Source organism: Myripristis murdjan, chromosome 6 (genome assembly GCF_902150065.1).
Source record: "Myripristis murdjan chromosome 6, fMyrMur1.1, whole genome shotgun sequence".
Classification (NCBI taxonomy): Eukaryota; Metazoa; Chordata; class Actinopteri; order Holocentriformes; family Holocentridae; genus Myripristis; species Myripristis murdjan.
The window spans coordinates 23,806,652-23,825,397 of NC_043985.1; the positions used below are offsets into that span (position 1 = coordinate 23,806,652).

Consider the following 18,746-nt stretch of genomic DNA (forward strand, 5'->3'; position numbering starts at 1 on the left):
GGTACTTTTAGCTATTGTGCACAGCCTGTTCCCTTTCTGTTGCTGACTGGAATGACAAATGGTTGTGTAGATAAAGGCTTCATTGGCAGTAAGGGACCATGGCTTCCAGCTAAGAGGCTATTAATTAGGGGATCCAAAGAACGTGTGGCTTTACTTTAATGTTTATTGTTCCATATTCAAAGAAACTACAATCCTTCCTCCACCATGTCTATTTTTATCTTTTCATTTGCTTTGTAATTCATTTTGATGTTATCAGTGCCCTAGTTCCTTTGACTCCTATTTCAGGTGCCAGTCTTGTGGGAGTGTTTCCTGTGTAGTTTCCCATTGCCGGTGCTCCCATTTGAGGATTTTTGGAGGTAGACAGTGTTTTGATGGTTGTTTGGCAGAATTAGTTTGATGTCTTGATTTCAAAGATTCCTTTGTCCTCTTTGTTCACACCAGGGAAACTTGTTTATATTGAATTATTCATGCATATTCTCAGTGCTGAACACAAATGATTTCGGATATCATCCCTATGGAAATTCATCACGATCTCACCCGGTGCACACGGAGAGGGCTTGGAGATGGAATACTCTGTCATTCCTTCCTTTGTGCTACAAATCCCTCCCCTTCCATCTATCTATTTATTTCTCTCTATTTATCTGTGATGGCTGAAACCCCAGAATCCCAATAGAAGTGACCTGAGTGCCCCTCAGCCTCTATGTCATTACCGCTGACCAGTAGCCCATCTCTATCTGCCCCTGATCTCCCGACCTCCCTGTGAGGCAGCCAAAAGCATACTCCACGTTGGGGGAGGAGGGGGTGAGGGGTGAGGGGAGGTGAGAGAGGCTGTAGATGGGGAGGGGGAAACACGGGAAAGGTAGGTGAAGGGTGAGGGTGCAATAAGGAGAGATGGAGAAGGGAAAATGAGGAGAGTGAGACAGATAGTAGGAGGTGAATCACTAGGGATTTAGAGATGAGGGAGGAGAACAGGGGAGTGGAAGAAAAAATAAGTGGGGATAAGAAGAAGAAGAAGAAGAAGAAGAAGAAGAAGAAGAAGAAGAAGAAGATGGGAAAAGATGGAAGCAAAAATGGGAACTAAAGGTGAGTCAGTGGGTGGGAAAGGAGAACAGAGAAAGAGAGAAGGGAAGAGAAGGATAGCGAGGGTGGCGGCAAAGGAAGAAAATAGGAGATCTGATGAGACGGGGGGAGACTTGGAAATGGAGTGAGAGAGAGAGAGAAAAGAGATGCTATTTCAAGGCCATACTTACTGATAATGTCACTCTACTTCAAAGTGCAAAGCGTTGCTGTCACGCTCCTGCATGACTGTGCCTCTGGAGAATTTCCTCATAGATCAGATGATAAAAGGATGCCTGACAGTAGGGTACGTGGGGCTCCCGCTCGCTCTGTTTGACACATTCTGGGCTAAATTGTGACAGAATATACTGAGATCTCTAGTTTCATTTTGTCTTAATCAACAGAGAGCTTCTGACCAGAGGACCCGGAGGAAGTTTACGGGCGCTGCATGAAACCAAGGACACCATGAAGATGAGGTAAAAGCCAGATAAATTTAAAAATGAGATATAAAACCAAAGAGGACTGCCACAATGATAGACCAGAATAAACCTGATTAAAAACCGATTTCAGCATAACAAATTAGAATAACACATCAGAACCAGAGATATTAAAAATGGTCATAGTGAGAAGAAAGGTAATCAAAATAAGAGGTCAGAATTAAAAGGAAGCTGTTTGACAGTGTGTTACTTGGTTTCACGTTCAGACAGTTCAATTTGACATTTATCACAAGCACATCATTTACATGTCTTGATACTCTCCCATGTGTCACTGAAGTCATCAATCACGAAGCCTTCAGACACTACTCTCATTAAAGTCCTTGGTAGTCAAGATTCCTACAGTGCACACTGAATCTGGCATACTTAATAAATAAATAATAATTTTAAAAAAGTAATAATAATATAATAAAATCCTCAGCTTGCAATATTAAGGTATAAACTCAGAAAACACTGTGCAGTCTATTCTATATTACTGGGCAAGTACAACTGCTGAGTTATGAATATGTCGTCTTTTTAAAAATTATTTATTTATTGGTAATTGATAAAACCTTGTGTGGCTTGATGAAAACAACAGATGAGATGTGCCATTGCGATTCCCAGTGGGGCCTCCGTTCCTTTCAAATTAATGTAGCTACTGCAGGTATGAGCTTGTTCATGTAATGAAAGCATGAAAGGAGACACTGGTGTGCACATCCAGCCCGAGTTGGGTGCAGGTGAAGGATAAAAAAGATAACTCAAAGAAAGAAAGATATTCACACACACAACCTCCCAATAATTAATGCATATAATGTTTTGGTAATAGACCTTCATCTGGCTTGTGGGCTGGACTTGGAGGGACACACTGTACATTACTCCTGGCCCCATTAGCCAGTCACCACACTGAGGACACACACCTCTTACTGACAATCTTGACAGACTTGTCATAGGAATTATATCCAATATAAATAGCATTAAATTGTAATACAATTCAGAATCGCATTCCTATATTATTAAAAAAAACAAAACAAAAAAACACCACAACTACTATTTAAATTTGTCTTGTGTGGATATCCTTCCTTTATTAAATGCCAGCACCATTGGATCAGTGGCATTCATTTCTCTATTTAGGCTGTACTGCAGGTGCCCACACAGGTCTCCCTCCACTTTCCTCTTTCTCACATAAAATGAGCCAGATAAGGTTGGAGCATCATACCGTTTTAATGTTTAAAAGCCAATAAATGAAAATAATTTCAAATCACTGCCGTAACAGTATTTGGCACATAACAACTGATTCGACTGTTCTGAGGTTACTATGGTGGGTGGCATAATGTTTTGTAAGGACACTGGTCATGAAAATCAAATGCTGAGCGTCCTGACTTTCCAGTAATAAGTTTGATGCAGTCTTAAGAATCCAACCTGAACTTCATGTGTCTTAATCAATATGTTGCAGGAAAACATATCAGGAATAAATGAATAAAAATGAAAAACTAAAAAGCTGCTTTATTTGTCAGCTCATTTTTTCAGTGCAGATAAAATGGACCTTTAAATTCAGCTAGAATGGGCCACCTTCTGAACTGAATTTCAGCAGATTATCTGATGCTTCCTGTGATTAAAATCTATTTTCAGGAGCTTCAGCAGTTTCAGGAGCCAATCCTGAGTACGGCATATTCATATTGTTATACATGACTATTGGTCGTTTATGTCTGGCAGCTTTAGCGATGCAATTCCCACATGGAATCAATAAAGTGTCAAAATTCACTTTCACATAATTTCCACCTACATGTGCACAATCTTGTTTACAGTCACTCACTCACTTACTCATACACACACACACACACACACACACACACACACACACACACACACACACATACACACACACAAAGCTTAATTAAGACTATTGAATTATTGCAATGGCAATTTTAACAATGCAATAAAATATTTGTTTGTGTGTTGAATGATGGTTCTCATATCTCGCTGGCCCATTTTAACTGAACTGATGGCCTTTTACATGATCACTATCAGATTCTGTTGGAAGTGAACATCAGACTTAAATAGTTCACTTTTTGTTATATATTTGAACTCAGAATTACAGACTGGGTTGTAAAAAAGAAAAAAATTACAAACATTTGTACTTATTTTGGTGGTGTTGGAGACAAATGACCAAAAGTGTCTCAAATGTACCTGACCTCACCCTAGGTCGCCATCTTCTAATTGTACTTGTTTGATCCAAGCTACAAAGTCTCTACAACACTGTGCAGAACCCACTTTCTCAAGATCAAGGCATCCTACAGCTGTCACAAAACATTTTATTGCATTCTCCAGTAACTCAGAACTTGAACTTGAGTCCTTGAGTGAGACAATAACTTCTTTGCTTTCTTCTTTGTCCATCTACTTTTACTACCTACCTCAGTCTATTGTCCTCTATTCTTATCTCCCTCTTTTTCTCAGGTCTGTGGGTAATTTAGTGGATGAAGTGAAAACATCGCTCCTCCTCACATCCACGCCTGGTGTTTCTACATGTCTGCCGCTGTGTACTATGGCTTTTTATTCCTATGTGATGATGAAATATGCTCATGTAGGAATAGAAGCCATTTTACACATGGTAAGAAAGCAACATGATAGAAGCATGATAGAACTGGGAATTCGTTTCTGCCTGCTCTACATTTGTTCTGCGAGACTTACATGTAGTTTGATAAATGTAACTGTCTTCTTTAATGTTTCCCTGTAGTAAAGCTACATTTATGCTCATCTTTCAGATGATGAGTTAGCTCATTGAAGTGCTGAGCTGAGAAAAAATGAATCAGACTTTGTTATGGTTGTGTGTGCACCTGTTTTTGCCTCAAGGCACAAACAGCTTCCACTGCTTCCAGTGTTTGATGTGTATGGTGACAGCAGAAGTCCACAGGGATGGAAGTTGGAACATTTGCAAAAGATGTCATGAACAAAGGAAGAAATGAGCAGGGAGATACCAATACAGATCTTTAATAACCAACTATAAAAGAGGCACTTAGTGAACCACTTTACATCCTGCAAGAGATATTGCATTTCCCTTTCTTCTCACTCTTTGATTCTTTTGCACATTATTAAAATAAAACTTTGACATTAAGCATTACACCAGAAAATAATCTACCTACAATATTATACAATATAAGATACATACAGTATAAACAAGATAAAGCACCTTTTTTTGTCCTAGTAAATAATTAAACAGTTGGAGTACAGACACAGATGATTGAGTTTGTGATTTGTGTGTGGTAATATCAGTGCATGGGAGGAACTCCGAATACAGGTCTCAGGACTGTGATGTGTTCTTGAATGCACCTGAGTTTATACAACGGAAGATTTCCTAATTTTGTTGTCTATCGGCCTACATATGAACTACGTGGATGGTTTACACAGTATCTTTACCATTTTTAAGAAACTACAGAGAACCCGTAAGAACAGTTCTACGAATGTAACTGCTACAGATCTCATGTTCCCTTCTGAGGACATTGGCATTCACATTACAATAAAACACAATGTAGCACCAGTTAATGTTTATACAAGAGGCTAATACAATGAATGTCAATGCATTACAGTAAAGTAAAAAGAGTACAAAATGAATATTTTTGGAAGCATGTACAAAAGGTGCACAGACAATAGTCCAAGTCAGTTATGATGTCATTTGGTCCTGTTGCAAAAAAGACAATAACTCATAAGACCATGTTGTGAATGCAAAACTAACATGCATTTCTTGGAGAAAAAATATGTTACTGTATTTTCAAGTATTCTTTTTTTTCTTTCCTTTATGTGAATGAAATATAAACTCTGAAACGGATAATATCCAACAAAGGAATAGCAGAAAAAAAAATCAATGATTTGCCCAACTAGCATATTCATTGTTGACCCAAAATTCATATCTGCCATTAGTCCTCACATTTGTGTAATAAAAACACCTTTACAAAAGAAGACATAAAGTGACTACATAAGTATTAAGAATAGCATTTCACAGAAAAGAGCTGTGCAATCTCATTCATCATAATGAATTGTCTCGATCATTTGTAATTGTGAAATTTACAGTCTCTTTTTCACAGATTCCTCAAACCTCTCTCAGTTAATAGATTCTGATGTGTCCTTCCTTAAAGGAATCTTAAAGCTAGTAAGTTTTTGGCCAAATAGCTGGCTTAGGAGGTGATTCTGGGATTCTGCCGTCCGGTAGGAATGGCTTTCCATTGATCTCACCCCCAACTTTGGCCTAGACTTATTCAAAGAATTGTTCATGGGAACTGCTGACACTTTAGAAACTGGGGAATGCAAAGGCCGCCCTAGAGGTCCTTTTTTGGCTTTGTAATCCCCATTAAGATGTGTCACAATCTCCGCTTTCTTTGGTGTGCAGTTATCAAGCAAACTTCTCTTTGATTGCAAACCCAAGTTTGTCGTCTTACACTTGGAGACTATTTTGTTGCTAACACCATCGTCCCGTACTGAGGAGAGCACCGGGTAATCATTAGGTCCATCTGACTTTCTTTGCAAAGAAGGGCTCTCACACTTGTTGGGGCGAAATTTCTTTTTAGCCCTTGCATCAACAACAAAGTTCTCACGTGTGGCTGGAGAGGAAACCCTTTGCAGGCTATGGGGCGACTTTATCTCTTTCCTCTTCTTCTGTTGTTTCAAACACTCTCTGTCCTCATTTGAGACTGAGGCATGGAGTGGTACCTTAGAGTGTAAGACTGGTGTTGATTCTGCACCTCTGGAGTTGCCTGTGGTGGTATTGTTTTTGGTGTTATCACTTGTTTTGGCTGGGGAGACTCTGTCGTTCATCTGACTGCTACCTTGCTGCTCAGCACTGTCAGATAGCAAAGTTTGTGGTTTGGTGTCGTTGTATGTTTTAGGTGTGTTTTGCCCCAGCTCATCCTCCCTCTGTTGGTCCATCACATTAGCAGCTAATTCATGCTTTGCTGGTTCAGGTATATTTGAAATAATTTCACTCTCTTGAAAGCTCCCAAAAGAGTCATCACTAGGTGGAACTGAATCTCTTTTCTCTTCAGTGTTATCTGTGCTACCTTCAGCAGAACCTTGCTTGGTTTTGCCCCCCTCATCCCCCATTTTATTGCTCTCTTTAGCAGCTAACCATTGTGAGGTTGTCTCTGCTCGGATGCTGACTGACTCATCCTCTTCCTTCACATCACATGGTTCAGTAATTGATTTCCCATAATCCTCTTTATCAATGTTTGGTGAGGGAGTTGGATCAATTTCCTCTTTTTTGGGTGCCGTCGACTCTGAAGAGCCCATATTAAATGCACACTGGTCCAGCTCCACAAGTAGGTCAGAGTAATCCTCAGCAATGTCCTCAGTCTTAACATTTGTATTGTTTGTATCACTGCGATACTCATTCGTGCTGGTCTGTGTAGAGTCATCTGCTGTGGATACAGTGGGCTTGGAAGACTGCGTTTCAGAGTTCTGATTTAAGTGCAGTGAAACTATGCTAGCGATACCACTGTCTGAACTATTCTCTTGCAGACTGTCAGGGAGAATTTTCCTCTTTTTACTTGCAGGCAAATCACAGTCATCCTCTTTGGAGGCAGATGCTTTGACAGGTCTAAGAACACCTCTGAATTTGAAAATTTTGTTCCCCCCTGACAGATGTTTTTCCATGTGACGATCAAACTGTTCCTTCTTAGAAAACGTATAGTTACAGGTGCTACAGATGAAAGATTTTTTAATCACATGCATGACATCAGCACAGAGCTCACAAGTGTAGAGGGTGGTGTGTTTTGAATCCAGCTCATCCACCTCTTCATGTGCTCTCTTGAGATGATCTTTTAGTTCCTGGGCCTCCTGATAAGAGACTGGGCATTTGTGACACAGGAAAATCTTCTCCAAATTATGAACCACTAAATGTCTCTGGAGTTTGAATGGCTTGGGGAATTGTTTGCCACAGTGGTGGCAGTCCCTTGAGGGGTCTTTGCAGTTGGGATGCATCTCCACACTTTTAGGTGCTTCTGTTTTGTGGAGGACCTCAAGTGGTGTTAATGTGCTCTGCTTCCCACTTATTCCATTGCTGCTTTTAGTTTTGTGAAGTTTTGGCTCAGCCCCCTCTGTAGCTTTCCCATCTCCTACGGTGCTGTCTGCAGCCACAGCCTTCTCTTGTTCTTTAGTGGCTTTGCTGGACTCTCTGTTTGTTTTGTTGGGGCGGTGCTGCATGATTGAGGTGATGAAGTTTTTCACAGCTGTCTCCTGCATGAAGCAGCCTGGAATGCCTAGCATGGAGCCCTGTGTCTGGCCCTTCCGGGCAAACTGGGTGGCATGCTCTCGTAGGTGTTCATTATACATCCATACATCTGATATCTCCTTCAAGCACATTCCACAGGTCCAGATACCTGTCTTGTTCTTGGCATGCTTCTCCCTCAGATGGTCTCTCAATTGTTCTCTGGAGCTGAACTTGCGTTGCACACACATGTAGCATGTTGGGGGTGGAGAAGGGTTGTGGGATAGCTTGTGAAAGTTTAGCTCCCCCAAGGTGAGGAACCAAGTGAAGCATACCTTGCACTTGTACTGCTTATCTTTGACCTTTATACTGCCGTCTTGGCGTTTCCTGCCTCGCCGCTCTGTTAGTTTCTTAGACTTTTCAAGATCCCGATTCTCTATGTCAATAGCTGCGATGGGAGGAGCCACCGAGATGTCTTTGTTGGAGTCAAAGAATTGGATTTCAGGAAGCTGAAATGTAGTGTTGATGTTTTGAATGTCAATGCTGTGGAAATTTGTTACATTGTCTGCGACACATGGCTCCACAGTGTAAGAGGCTGAGGGGAGGGGCAGAGGACAAGGTGCAGTTGGCATTTCTGGTTTACATGAGCTTGGGTCAGAGGACACCATCGGGTCTGCAGTCAAACTGCTGAAGTCACTGGAGCCACTCCATTCTATTGAAGATTTATCAATGGTGCTCTCAAGAGGATTTAAGAGGGTGCTGCCACGCTGTTCAGTATTCTCAGGAATGTCCTCGTGATCATTAATGCCTTGTTTGATATCCAATAATGATGATAATGACTTGGCATCACTCTTCAAGGTGCTGTTATGGCACATATTCAACATGATGGCATCATCAATAGATATTGTCTCATAGTCACAATGGTTGTTTTGATTATTGATGAATGTTTGTTCTGCTTGGTTTTCTACGTACTGATCTTTGTTTTGCATAAACATTTCAGGAGGGTAGTCTTGGGTCAGATGTGAATTAGGTGCTAGTTTCTGTCTTTTGTTTCTCTTGCTGTAAACCCTTGGGCACTTTTTTCTTTTTGTCTCCTCATCTCTGGGGAACAGCTGCGAGAATGTGGTGTCATCATCAAGTAAGGCCTTCAGATCAGGACTTATGCCAGGAGGACTGAGAGGGTTCGAGCAGGAGAGAGGATGTACCTCATCTGGAGGGCCACTGTTTTTCTCACATTTTATATCACCTGACACTTTTCTCAGAATTTCTTTGGCGAGGCTCTCCTCTGATCCTTTTCGTTCACACATCTCTTCCACAGCAAACAAATTCTCTGTGGATTCATCACATTCTCTGCGAATATCCTTATCCACACATACACCACAATCTTTGCTAATGTTCATACATACTTCTGCTTCCCCGTTTGCCATCTCTGTCATACTTGTACATTTCATCTCTTTCATGGCAGTGTTGTTTTGATTTAATTCCACAGCTTCAATGAGTACATTAGTCTCTTTTGTTGGGGATCTGGATATATCTTCAAAGCCACAGTTTGAAGCAGCAGGGAGAGAAAATTCCTCCATTTCAGTTACATCTTTGTTAAGATGCTTATTGATCTTCGCCTGGTCCTCAGGAGATTTGCAGTTTTCTTGCAGTCCACGGTTTTGGAATTCAGGAGTTATTGCTTGTAGTATATCTGTTTTCAACATATTTAGAAGTTCATCAGAGAAAGGGTCAGGCTTTATGTTCACCTCACTATTTTTATTCTTCTTGGCTTTGTTATTCCTCTTTGCCTTTGTTGGCACGAGAGAGTTTTGGTGGCCTATTTCATCCACTGACACTGACGTACTTGTTTCAGCTGTGATTCCCTCCCGGACTAAGTCAGTCTCTGCTGCTTTAGATGTGAGAATGTTACTTCTCTCAGGATGGAGAGTCTCAGACGTCCCATCTATTTTTGTTGAGAAACAGATCTGTGAATCATCTTTATGTCCTTTCTCTGTAGTCTGTGATGCTTCGTAAATAAGGAGACTCCCTTGATGGCTTGATGTTGTATTTTCCAGGACAGTGTGTTTCTCTGCTCTGACCAAATGTTTCATGGCCTTATGTCTCTTTAACCCTGGCACAGTCCTGAAACACATGGAACAGATTTCACAGAGTACCTTTCCCTGTTGAGTGTTGTTCTGAACACTTGTCTTTTTTTGTGATATTTCTTCTTGTACTTGGTAGGTTGTTGGACACTGGCCAGTCTCTATTGTTGGTTGTTTCTCTGATGGGTCTGGTGGTAGAGGCATTTGTTCATTTTCACAGATGATGAGTGGCTTAGGAGTGGGCGGACCATCTGAAATGTCTTTTCTGAGAATTGCGGCATCCTTTTCAGAGGGAGCCTCATAAATATCTAAATTCTCTGATTCAACTTTTCTCACAAGGTCAGCATGAATATGCAAATAGTCAACAGATTCAAGCGGATTATGGCAAACATCCAGATCCTTCTTTACATTGTCAGCTGAAGAATCACTGCTTTTGATCTGAGGTGGAAGACCCAATGTCAGGCATGTGAATTTCATACTCTCCTGAATGCTGCTACTGTCCAAAGGTTCGTCTGTTAAACTAAGTTTAGTTGCAGGGTCTGAGCTCAGAGGAATCTCTGTGTCTATGCCTGTTGCAGTTTTGTTGAAAATCAGTAAGGGGTCAACGCTGATGTCACATGATTCACAGTCCTCTCTAGGACTCTGCTTGATATCTGGCTTATTTTCACCTTTATTGGGCGGTGAAATGGGGATGTAGTTATATTGATTCAGTTGTGGAGGGTCATCTGAGATGCCATTGTAGTTCAGTGGGCTAAGCTTGAAATCATACAATGGGTCTCTTTTTGCAAGGCCCTCTGATGCCTCTGATGGATGTGCTGTGCTGGTTGTGGGAAGTGGAGAAGGAACAGTAGCTTCAGTACTGGGAATTGTACACTCTGTGATTCCCAGGTCCAGGTGAGGTGGGCTTATCATAGAGTACCCCATCTCCGCTGTTATCATCTGCTTGTTATCATCTTTGTTTCTGGGGGATTTCAGAACAGATCCTTGGTCAGTGTTTACACTACTGTATTTGCTTTGTGATTGACATGGGTCCTCTTGTATGTCTGATTTCTCTATGGATGTGTGAGGAGAAGTGGAAAATATAGGGCTCGTTGGTGGAGCAGCATGTAGAATAAGACCCTGACTTTCCACCATAGCCCCTCTGGGTGGAGATTTCCGGTGATTTGCGTTGAGATGAGCAGGAAGCTGTTCATCAATGTCTTTTAGATTTGAAACTTCTGCTTCTTGTTTTTGAACGGTGTCAAAAGCAAGGGCAGTTTTTGGTTTGTCATGTAATGGAATCATTTTGCTGGTATGACTATCCAGGATGCCATCAGACTGTGAAAGGGTCAACAGATTGCTCTCTATCTCTGTGGACTGAGTACCTTGTGAGGGTGAGCAGTGACTTGTACACTCTATATTGGTTTCCATCAGTATTGGACTGCAAGGCTTATCTGTGGTGACAATCTCCATTGCTTGATCTGCACTGTAAATCGCAGGAGGGCAACAGTTTTGAGGGGCAGCAAGTCCAATCAAGTCATTTTGTTTTGTTTTGCCAACAGCCATTTCATTTTCCTCTTTCACATTATCTGACTGCTCCACTTTGACTTCAACAGAAGTTGATGAAGAACAATCTTGTGCATTATTATGGATATTAACGGACTGTACTACCAGTGCCTTTTCCACCACATCGTCCATGTTCACGCCCATGTTCAGGCTGGTGTCTGGTAGAGCTGGTGGCAAACCTTGGCCATCTGATTGACCAATGATTCCTTTCACCGCCTCTACTTCCTCACAGTCATCTGTGGCAGAATTTTCTGGAGTGTCCGTACTGTTTTTAAAGAGTTTGTTTATGTTGTTCTCTGCATTACTGTTCCCACAGGTCTCCTGAGCTACTTGTGAGTCATGCCTCTTCAAATTAGAGCAGTGAGTAGGCTCAATCATATCACCGTCGTCAGGAATATCCTCCTCAGCTTTAGTCTCTACCCTGCTATCATTGTTTTCTGTGGGTTCTCTTGGCTGCAATAAAATTGGCTGACTTCCATCAACTGCAGGGTCAGTGCAGTTACAGAGAGATGACTGTGACTCATTCAAAATGAATTCAATATCATCCTTCCGCTCATTGATATTTGGGGGTGATAATATACTCTCCTTCTCAGTAATTGCTTCCTTTCCACTGTGATCGTCTCTCTCATCTGCATCAGTCACATGACATTCAATTTCTAGATGTTGTTGACTCTTGAGAGAGGTGACATTCAGCTCCTCCTGTTCTGAAATAATGGGTTCTTTTTTGAATATGGAATCTGAAATCATCTCAAGGCTTTTCATGAGGTTTTCAGCGTATCTCTTCTGTTCTAAAATCTCCTCCTTTGTCTTTGTGGTTGCCCCATTTTCGACATTTATGTCCTCTGATTTTTGGTCAGGGTGCAGCTGAGGGTGTTCAATATGTGAGACTGTGGATATCAAACTTGGTGTATCATCCTCTTTTTCAGTAAAATGTTCAAGGGCCCCCGGTTCATTATGGGTTGGCGTGTGAGGGCTATGGTGTCCACCCATCAACTCGAACTGGAATGGACTGGACCATGGGAGACCTGGCTCAGTGAAATGTTCTGATGGCATACTAGTCACTGGCACGTCTATGGTTTGCACAGGGCACCTCATATCCAGATCTGTGCCTTCACTTTCTGATTCATCCCCCAGGCGTAAAGGAGAAAACTTGCTCATTTGCAACTGCTTGGGGTCACTGTCAGCTAGTAATGGTGGACTTTCCAATTTAGTTGTCTGGAGCTGGTTTTCAAGTTCATTCACGATTCTCTTTATCTCAAGTTCATCCTCTGATACACAGCTGTTGAGATTTGTGCTGTAGTCCATTATTTTTTCTGGCAGCGACAAAGGAACATGATTATATTCTGATTTCTTTTCATTTGATTTCTCAGAGTTGCCTTTGTATTGAGATATCTCATCTGGTAGCACTGGGCTGACATCCACCATGAGGCCCCAGTCCCTTTGTTCCAGAAAAGGAGAGAAGGATGATACAAAGTCTTCCTTTTTATCAATTGTATTCTCTATTGAAGTGAAACCCTCCTTCTGCATTGGCATATCTGAGTAAAGGCCATTGTCAAATCCTGTGAGGTCCCCAAACATTGACGAAGTGTCAAATGAAAGGGGGGATTTCATGAGCCCTTGTTCGTGATCCAGGGGGTAGGGTAAGAGGTGGGATGTATCTTTCTGTATTAATGGGCCCTGGGTTTCAGTGGGGGATAGGCATACCTCGTTCATCAAGGAGGTGCAAAGAGATGCAGACTTGGGGTCTAAGTCATTGACTAAAGTAATTGCCTCTTTCGTCATACAAACACTGTCACTCTGTTTTTCAACTCTGATACTGTCTGATAGCTTTGGCTGTGCAGCTGCTTGTGTGCCCTCACTGTCTTTTCTTTTGCCTGTAGATTTTCCCTTTGTGTTTGTCTCATTATTAAAATCATTTTCTTTGTTGATGGCAGGGGAGTGTGAGTCAAACTGCAGTTTCTTGATATCTGTACTGCTAGACTGTGTTGATTCTTCTTTGGCGCATAAATTGTCTATTCTCTGTGGTGTGTTTCTGTCAGAACTAACTGCTGTGCCAGTTTCCTTGCTGTGCGTATCCAGCTTGTCTCTTGAACTCTTGCTTTTTTCAAGGTTTTTGACGGCATTTCTTGATAGTTGATCAGTATCGTCTGGATTTGATTGACAGCTCTTTGGGGTCTCTGCATTGTCTTTGTTATCAGAAAGGATAGGCTTATCAGTATTATACTTCTTGACAGATTTAGTGAATGTCAGTGCAAGTGTGCTGGACTCTTTACACAACTTTTGAGGTGTAGACCTTTCATAGATTTTCTGCTCTGGAGACTCTTTCCTCTTGGATTCAATCTTCTTCTCACAGTCTGAGTCAGTGCGGTCAGTGCTTTTGGGGCTGTTGATACTATCGCTGGAAATACTCACAGATGTGCTGAGTTCACTGCTAGTGGATGACCTGCTTCCCCTCCTTCTCAGTCTCTGGTGAGAACTATGCTTCTCGGGGGAGAGGGAAACCTCTTCACTCTTCTTCACCTCAAAACACTCCTTTGACTCATGTCTCCATGCAGCCTGGTCCCTCTCACTCCTTGCTCTCCATTTGCACTCTTTAGTGTATGTGTATTTACATCGACTACTTTGGCTCAGGCGGCCTTGGCTTGCTATCTTTACAGGCTCACACTCATCATCAGAATCTGAAACATAGTCGTATTCTCCGAATGCAGGGTTCTGTACAGTGGGAGTCAGTCTCTCCATTACTAGGGAGAACTGGAGGTTTTTGGTGCCTTTAACATGGAGTTTATGGAGTTTATTTTTCTGTTGCACTATTTTGTGAATAAGTTCTTTGCTCCAGGTGCCCCCGCCAGTTCTTTTCCTCTTAGTTTCTTTGATTGCAGTTCTTGAGGTTGGGGATGTGGACGCCTGGGAAGGTGTTGACCCTCTAAGTACAGAGCTATCCTGAAAGCTTTTAACACCACAACGTTCTGAAAACTTGCTGGATAAAAGAAATCTTGGAGTGCTTGTGTTTTCGTCCTCACTCTTGCATAGTTTTCTTGCCTCTTTTCCTTTGCCGTCTTGTTCCCTTGCCTTCCCCCCTGAGGCAAATCTTGAATTTTTATGAGAAACTTCTTTTTTGATGTTAATTTTCTCATCTTGTTCCAAGTTCAGAGATATTTTCTCAAGTTTGCTTTCTGTATACTGTTTATCCGTCTCAGGGCTCTCAACATCAGAGTCATAAAGATACTTTCCTTGTGTTAGAGTCTTGTCATCGTCTGTGGCCTGTTTACTTTTACTCTCAAACACCATGGATTCTTTGGTTTTCAAAGATTGTTTGTTTGAAGTTGCTTTGACAGTGGTGAGATCATCATCAGCAAATGCATCTATAAAGCTGCTGTCTATTTCCGCATTGTCTGACTGATATCCAAGTCCATTCAAGGCTTCTGTGATTAGGCTGTCTAATTTGGCATCCTCCATTTCCAATTCAGGGAGAGGGACAGGAAGGTTTCCAGGGCCAGAGAACAAGTTGAGTTTCATTGGGTCATCCTTGTTGTCTCCCTTTGTCTCACTGTCAGTTATCAGCTCCCCGTTCTTATTGAGACCCAAAAGAGAGAGATGTAGTTCAGATGGACACCTTGGCACAGACACACTAGACCCAGACGATGAAGCTTTTGACAGTTCTGTATGGAATTTTCTGTCCTCCATCTTTGATATGTCTTTGAGGTCATTTTGTGCAAACGCATGCTGAGCACAGTATTGCTTATGGCCTAGAAATGAGGCCAGATTGTTGAAATTCTGATCACACTGTTTACAAGTCAGAAGCACATCTAGCTGGTCAAGATTTGCTGTGGCTAAAGAAGTGGCTAACAGCTGATGTGCAGAGTATGGTGGTGGAGGCTGATGATGATCCACCCCAAAACTGTCCATATAACCCTTGCTTCCATCCGCAGTAGTCTTAGGATGTACATTGTTTTGTAGGTAGCTCATCATGTCATCTTTGGCTCTGTCTGGCACATAAGGAAGGTTTCGGGGGGCATCTGAGTGAAACTGGTGAGGGTTTGTGTTTAGGTGATCTGAAGTTATCTGAGTTTTGGCTTGGTGCTGGTGATAAAATGGGTGAGGGGGGCCTGCTTTTGACATCTGGCTTTCCTCTGAACTGAGGTTAACAGGACTGGTGGATGCTGGAGAGATGGAGGAACAAGTACTGTTAGATGTGGGATTATGGACTGGGGAGGGCAAGGGGGATTCATAAGGTGACACCATCATAAGACCCATAGGTGGAACTTGTAATGGTGGATAGTTATAGTTTCTTGAGGATGCTCCCGGAATTGATTGGTTTAGTCCAAAATACACAGCTTTATTTTTGGACTCACAGACTTGTGCATGGCTCATCTCCACTTTAAAAGATGTACTACTGCTGTGTTTGACAGTTTCCTGTCTTTGGTTAGAAAATGAGCTGGGGCTTTTCAGAGAGCCGTTTTTATGTGATTTACTATCATCTTGCCAGTCAGAGGGGGAAACCATGTAAGCCAATTTTTGGTTGCTCAGTTGCCTAGATAACTCAATCCTGTTTTGACTGGGCACAGCAGAGGTTAGGCGTATTTGCTGCCAGGGCATTCTGCCATTTTTAGATGAATTGGGCCTTTGGTCAAGAGCTGGCTGGTTCTGAAACTGAAATTTATCATTCATATCAGGATATGGGCTTGTGTTTGAATCAGCTGGTGAATATGTCTTATTAGGTCCATCCCATGAGTGTGGCAACCTATTGTGAACTTTGTTGTTGATGTTTTTATCAAAAGACACTGGGCCCATGTGAATGTTACTTAGTGGAGGGCTGCTGTATGTTTTGTTTGGAAAGTGCATTTGGGAGTTTGGACCCTGTGCAATATTTCTTGTATGGTGCACACTTCCTTGCATGAGTGTTCTCTGGTTGACAGCTGTGTCTTTGGGATGGCAGTTCCTCTTACTGCCTGCAGTGATGGCTGCATCGCTACTGTCTGCCTGTCCAAAAACCTCGGTGCTCTCTGGTGGGGCACCCTTCCCCTGCTCTGACTGCTGTGAGCTAGAGCCAGAGCTGTCACTACTTGCTGAGTCCTCAATCAGACTTCTGGGACAGTGCATAGAGGATGAGGCTCCTTGTGGAACTTGAATATACTGTGACTGCGGGGGGTGGGGGTAAGAGGCTCTATCCTCTGGCTGCTGTTCATTACTGAACTGAGTGTTGTTTTGAGTGATGTCTTGGCCCTCTCCAGATGTAAAGGAAAAAGAGTTGTGGGTCACATGAACAGAACCCAGGGAGGAGTCTGTGAAGTCTTGTGACTGGGGGTTCTGTTCACAGGGAAAAGAGTCAGAGGTTGTTTCTTCCAGAAACTGATATCCATATTGAAATGGTCCAGGCACAAAGGCACTTGCCTTACTGGTTTCTGTGAGGGCAGTGGATTTTTGTGATGAAATGCCATAGCTGGCACCATTAAAAGTCCTTTCGGGAGACTGCCATGCATTAGAGCCACTCAACTGATAATCTGCCAAGAGCAGCTGGCTGCCAGGCTGTGCACTGTTGTTCTCCATTGGGGCTGGCTGCTGCTGATGAGACAGGGGTGGATGTTGGTGGGTGGAGGTTCCACCTGATGAACCAAGTGACTGTGAGGTATAGCTTGGGGAGGTAAGGTTGGAGGGGGCTTCCTGGAAGCAGCGGCTGTAGTTGAGCTCTTCTTGCTGCAGCTCAGCCTCTCTTTCTGGTATACTGGGCACGTGGAACCTGTAGCTGCCCGAGACTGGGCCACGACTGGCCTCCAGCTTCTTGGGTGGTGAGACCTTCTGCTGTGGGTAGGCAATACCAATGGTGGGGTTGGAGCGTGGATTTGTGATGCTGAGTCTGTACAGCTGCTGAGGGTTGCCACGGTCTGACTTTCCTGACCGCTTTCCCTTTTCTCGGCTGCGGCCCTTTCCGCTGGGGGACTGGGGGCTGCTTTTGCCACTTGGCCAAGTCCTGTCAGTGGCAAATTTTGTTCTGTTCTGCAGTGACCTGAAGTCAATCTTTCCTGCTTGCTGTGGCCGTATTACAGCCTCACGCTGCTGAGTATAGTCCCTTTCCTTCTCTAATTTTTCAATCTTGGCCCCTCTGCTGCTGGCCTTGGCCTCAGTGCCTGTGCTTGAAAAGTGCTCTGAAGACTCCTTTGTGGTTTTGTCACTCTGCTGCTCCAGCGTCGTCCCCTCATCCTGCAGTTTGGACTCAGCGTCCAGCTCTTTGACAGCGTTCGTACGCTGAGTCTCTCCTGCCATGGTGCACAAGGTGTACTGTGAAGGCCTGGTCCTCAGAAGTGCTATCTGGGAGACAGGGGCATGGTCCTCCGGATCGTATGAATTAGTAAGCTTCCAGTGGCAGGAACTGCAGGGACAGGGCTGCTTGCTGCAGGCTCATCTCTTCACTTTCATTGTGAATCACTGATCTGGCACCAGCATAAAGGAGACCTGGGAAGACAGAATTGAGAGGGTCAGATAAAAAACTTTAATAGTCCTATAAGATGATAAGATCATGTACATTTTCAAATTTAAGCTGTCACTTCTATTAAACATGTGCATTGTTTCAAAATGAATAAAATATATTCATTAAAAAAACAGGTGCTAGTGTTGAAAACAGAATAAAAATAACTTCTGGGGGATGAAAATAAAAATAAAAACAGATATCTTCTTACACAATTGATTGAGAAGATATGTGTTTAAATACATAAGTAATTGAACTTTGTTGTGCACAAGACTGAGGACAATTGCAATCTTCCCAGCTTTTGCCAGTAGAGAGCACTATTGTCACATTACACAGCAACGCTGTCATAGCCAGCACAAAGACCCGATGTGTGTAATCAATAGAGAATTTTATAATAATGCCAAACTCATTCTCCAAGTCTGTGAAATGTTGGTAACACATAAATTCCATATCACAAGTTAGACAATAGCAAGACTTGTCAAACAAACAAATATAATAATATCAGAGTGTTGGTTTCCTGACGCCTGTGACCTTGATTGACACCAGTGAATTTTTGGTTATACAAGTATTACAGACAAAATCCCTTTACATAAACAATCAGACAAAGAAACCAGTTTGGGGTAGAAATGATGGAGCACACCACAGTACCAAGGATGAGAAGAATACAGCATAGGGATCCAAAAAGCACTGCCAATACATGAATCACAGACTCCTTACGAGCAGGGACACAATGCCACAGTGTTCTAACGCTGCAGAGGGCTGCAGGTTTAGATCATGGAGGAATATCAGGGATTAGTCAGTTAGCCATTAGACAGTGAGAATTGTGGGCACACTGACGTTTCTTGCCTTTCCTCAGGCATCCCAGACACCGCTGCTCAGGTCCCAGTTTACTTTGGCTCTCTGCTGCCACTGCTTCTTTTGAGGTCAGACCA

The 18,746-nt window shown here is 42.6% G+C and overlaps 1 protein-coding gene across 1 annotated transcript; it reads right to left on the reverse strand.

Moving 5' to 3' along the window:
- Positions 1-5,229: 5,229 nt before the first annotated feature.
- On the reverse strand, positions 5,230-17,612 carry znf469 (zinc finger protein 469). Its single transcript, XM_030054690.1, has one exon. It carries the CDS (start codon positions 17,610-17,612, stop codon positions 5,625-5,627), a length of 11,988 nt encoding a protein of 3,995 aa, XP_029910550.1. The 3' UTR covers positions 5,230-5,624.
- Positions 17,613-18,746: the final 1,134 nt, after the last annotated feature.

Bases quoted from the DNA above. Each gene is read 5' to 3' on its own strand.
- znf469 (XM_030054690.1), bottom strand. From the start codon at position 17,612: ATGGCAGGAGAGACTCAGCGTACGAACGCTGTCAAAGAGCTGGACGCT.